The 3728-nt window shown below is 65.2% G+C and overlaps 1 protein-coding gene across 2 annotated transcripts; it reads left to right on the top strand.

Annotated features, from left to right (window-relative positions):
* The first annotated feature begins 210 nt into the window (after positions 1 to 210).
* TNFRSF18 (TNF receptor superfamily member 18) lies at positions 211 to 3406 on the top strand. 2 transcript variants are annotated; one of them, XM_034671455.1, is made up of 5 exons: positions 211 to 408; positions 1257 to 1376; positions 2397 to 2478; positions 2651 to 2853; positions 2922 to 3406. In XM_034671455.1, exons 1-5 carry the CDS (start codon positions 243 to 245, stop codon positions 3044 to 3046), a joined length of 696 nt encoding a protein of 231 aa, XP_034527346.1. In that variant the 5' UTR covers positions 211 to 242; the 3' UTR covers positions 3047 to 3406. The 2 variants fall into 2 exon arrangements, with proteins under 2 accessions (XP_034527346.1, XP_034527345.1); XM_034671454.1 differs by having other exon boundaries at positions 2397 to 2484.
* The last annotated feature ends 322 nt before the right edge of the window (positions 3407 to 3728 follow it).

Here is a 3728-nt window from a genome sequence, read left to right as displayed (position 1 = left end):
CTGTGGTTGGGACAAAACGCTAACGACGCGTCGTCACCACGGTAGTCACACGGAGTGGTTTCGCCGCCCCCGGGTCCCCGGTGTTCTGCCCGCCCCTGGAACTGCGAGCTGCCGGGTGTCACAGCCGGTGCGGATGGCAACAACTGTCCCCTCCCGGAGTCAGCCTGCGGGGCGGGGTCTGGGCGTGCCCGGATGGGGGCGTGGCAGGGCCGTCCCCTCAAATCTCCCAGCTCGGTCCGGCCATGGGTGCCATGGAGGCGAGGGGCGCGCGCGTGGCCCTGTGCGGCGTCACGCTGCTCTGCGCGGTGGGCCTGGGCCAGCGCCCCGCCGGGGGTCCGAGTTGCGGCCCCGGCCGCCTTCTGCGTGGAACCGGGACGGACGCGCGCTGCTGTCGCCTGTGCGCCCCGGGTAAGGCGCGCGCGGGGAGCCTGTCTCGGAGGGCAGCAGCGCCGCGCCCTCTCCCTGCGCTCAGACCCGGCCTCGACGGGCGGGGGGCAGACCTCCTGGGTCCAGAGCCCACCTTCCCAGGGGAATGGGTGAGGGGGCGTGCGGCAGAGAGGAGCTCAGCTCGGGCCCGTGGCCCAAAGGGGGAGTCAGGGGCTAGGGGTGTGAGAACCTTCCCCAAGGCGGGTCTTGGGTCCCAAGGTGGAGGAAGGCTGTCCCAGCTCTTACGGAGTGGATAGTGAGCCCTTGGCCGTCACCTGGGCCACTTTCTGCCCCACCCCCACCTCGGACCTGCCTCTATGGGTGAGGCGCAAGGGGCATGTGCCAGCTTGGGGACACATATTGCGGGAAAACAGCCCAGAGTGTCACCCTGCTGGAGCCTGAGGGTTGGAAGGGGCGGTCTATGAGGGTCCTAAGTCTCTGTGTGGCAGGCAGGGACAGGCAGGAGGAAAAGGGGAGAGGGGAGTAGGTCCCCCAGGTGGCCCCTTGTCCAGCAGGGACATGTTGTGGTCACATGCCAAGAGTCACAACCATCTTGGGTGGGAGCAGCTTCAGGGCAGTGGGGGACACAGCCGGGCCACATGGGTGGAGGAGCTCGGTGGCTGGGGTGGGGAGACAGCTGGACCCCACTGGGGTCCTGGCTCTCAGACAGGTGCCCTCTGCCCCCTGGGCCTGCCTGAGGGTGGGGGTATGGACTGCCCTTCCCTATATCACCCCATTCCCTCTGGAGGTCCTGGGGCGGGGGGTGGGGAGCCCTGAGGTGGGAGGGGCTTGGCCCAGCTGCTGAGAGCGCTGGCTTTTCTCTTGCTCAGCTGAGGTTTGTCCTGAGGAGGACTGCATGTGTGTTGAGCCAGGGTTCCACTGTGGTGACCCCCAGTGCAAGACCTGCAAGCACCACACTTGCCCGCCCGGCCAGGAGGTGCGGCCTCATGGTAAGTCACTGGCAGCTGCGGCCTGAGCGGGCGGTGGGCTTGGCCAGGGCCGAGCCAGAGCTCACGGGAGCGGGTGTGTTGCGGGTGCCGTGAGCGTGTGGAAGGACGTGCGTGTGTGTGGAGGGTACAGACATGTCCTCTGGGCAGGCAGGCACGGGCGTCTCGGGTCCTGCGAAGCCGGGTGGGTGGGGCCGTTTGCTGCTTATTGCCATAGCCCAGACGGGAGTCCTCGCACCCGAGCAGCTTTGGGGAGTCCTTCCCTCTCTTAGCCTGGGTTCCTCTTTCCAGCTCAAGGGTACTCCTCAGGGCCGGCTGTGGGGAGTAGTAGGGGCGTCCAGGGGCTGTCTAGCCCTCAGGCCCTGGCTTTGCCGATGCCCCAGTACTCCATGTACCCTGAGCATCTGCACGGGGACGGTCCTGAGGAAGCTAGGCCTGTCCCCTGTTGCCCTGTCTGGGGATCAACCTTTTCCTGGAAGGAGCAGCTCAAATCCTCTTGGGGCCCGTTTACCTGATGGGAGGGGCATAGTGTAGACCGAGGGGTGTTGTGAGGAAGGGTAGGGCAGGGTCTAGGGTCAGCTGGGGCACAAGCCTCACCTCCTGTCCCTGGGACCCTCACTGGCCTCTTGCTCTCCAGGCTACTGGACCAAGCATAAGGCCTGGCCTGATTCTTGCCTGGTTTCTACTTCCACCCTATCTGGGCTTCCTTACCCTCCAGCCTTAGGCCCCTGTACTCCCCTCTGGCCATGTGCCACACAGCTCTCCTCTCCCAGATCCCCCAGGGACCTCCACTCAGCTCAGGGTCACAGCCTTCGGGTCCCCTCCGGTCTGCCTGCCCCCAGATGCCTGCCCTGGAATGGGGCACACCTGGGCACTGATTTTTGCCAAGGTTCCCGTCTTGCAGGCATCAGAGACCTCTGTCCAATGGAAAGGTGTGTGGGAGTCATTCTGCTGTGGACCCAGGCCCCAGATGGATCCCATCTCTTCTACCCCCGCAAACCCCGGCTGTCTGTCTGTCTCCAGGGAATTTCAATTTCGGCTTTGAGTGTGTCGACTGTGCCACAGGGACCTTCTCTGGAGGCCAAGAGGGTCGCTGCAAACCCTGGTCAGAGTGAGTCCTGGTGGGACCTTCAGGTGGCCGGCTAGTTCCTGGGGGAGGGGCCCCTCCTGTCCTTCTTGGTGCGGTGACCCACACGCAACTCAGAGGACAGCAGCCACGCGGTGGTTTGCTCGGGTGGCCGAGGGCTGACTGAGGGCTCTGCGTCCGTGTGTCCCAGCTGCTCCCAGTTTGGGTATCCCACCATGTTCCCCGGGAACAAGACGCACAATGCCGTGTGTAGCCTGGGGCTGCCGCTCGCTAAGCCGCATGACCTGCTGACCATCGTCCTCCTCACCGTGGCCGCCTGCATCCTGGTCCTGACCGCAGCCCAGCTTGCCCTGCACATCTGGCAGCTGAGGAGGCAACGCGCGTGGCCCCCAGGTCAGTTGTGTCCCCGGGGTGGGAGAGGTGGGCCCTCGGCCTGCCCACTGACTGAAGCCCCTTTGCAGAGACCCAGCTGCTCCTGGAGGCACGGCCGGCAGCCGAGGATGCCTGTAGCTGCCAGTTCCCTGAGGAAGAGCGGGGGGAGCAGCGGTCAGAGGACAAGGGCCAGCCGAGGGACCTGTGGGTGTGAGGTCTGGCTGTCCTCTGCCACAGCAGACACAGAGCCAGACTCTCCCAGCAAGTGTCCCAGGGCTGACCCTCGGGAGCAAGGGCCCTGCACCCTGCTGTGGGGCCCCAGCTCTGGGCCCGGCCCCGCTCCCCTCGATGGTGGAAGTGGGTGGGGGGATGGTGACAGTGACCAGTCTCCAAGACCATGCAGAAGAGGCAGCAGCTGTGGCCAGACCCCACGGGAAATGCAGCCACAGCCATGGTTGCTTCCCTCCCTTGCTGGCCATGTTGGGGGTGGGTGTCTGTGGGCCCCTAGCCCCCAGGACGGGAGGCTGTGCCCAGCGCAGGACTTGGCTGCAGAGAGCGCTCAATAAACCCTTGTCCAGTGACCTGAGTGGACGTGTTCTGGTTGGGGGGAGGACAGGGAGACAAGGCCTCCCCCACCAGGACCCACAGCCTAGGGTCCAGACTAGGCGGGGCGGGGGGTGGGGCAGAAATCACGGCTATTCTAGTTCTGGGCACAAGCACTTAGCAGGGACCATGGGACTTGGAAGGCTTCCTGGTGGAAGGGCACCATGATGGACATTGGTCCTGTGTGCCTTTTTGCTGCCCTGTCTGAAACCCCTCCCCTGGCAGTCTGCTTGGCCCGCTGGGACAGTTGGATTCTGTGTTCAGTCTCCGGACCACTGCTGCTCCGGACTCTG

The sequence above is a fragment of the Ailuropoda melanoleuca genome, chromosome 11 (assembly GCF_002007445.2).
Source record: "Ailuropoda melanoleuca isolate Jingjing chromosome 11, ASM200744v2, whole genome shotgun sequence".
Taxonomy (NCBI): Eukaryota; Metazoa; Chordata; class Mammalia; order Carnivora; family Ursidae; genus Ailuropoda; species Ailuropoda melanoleuca.
This window is presented reverse-complemented; position numbering and strand designations above follow the sequence as displayed.

What these genes read in the sequence shown, in the direction of transcription:
- TNFRSF18 (XM_034671454.1), top strand. Translation starts at nt 243, where the DNA reads ATGGGTGCCATGGAGGCGAGGGGCGCGCGCGTGGCCCTGTGCGGCGTC. An exon ending in CGCTGCAAACCCTGGTCAGA is followed by an intron (nt 2,485 to 2,650) that starts GTGAGTCCTGGT and finishes CGTGTGTCCCAG; the next exon opens with CTGCTCCCAGTTTGGGTATC. An exon ending in GCAACGCGCGTGGCCCCCAG is followed by an intron (nt 2,854 to 2,921) that starts GTCAGTTGTGTC and finishes GCCCCTTTGCAG; the next exon opens with AGACCCAGCTGCTCCTGGAG.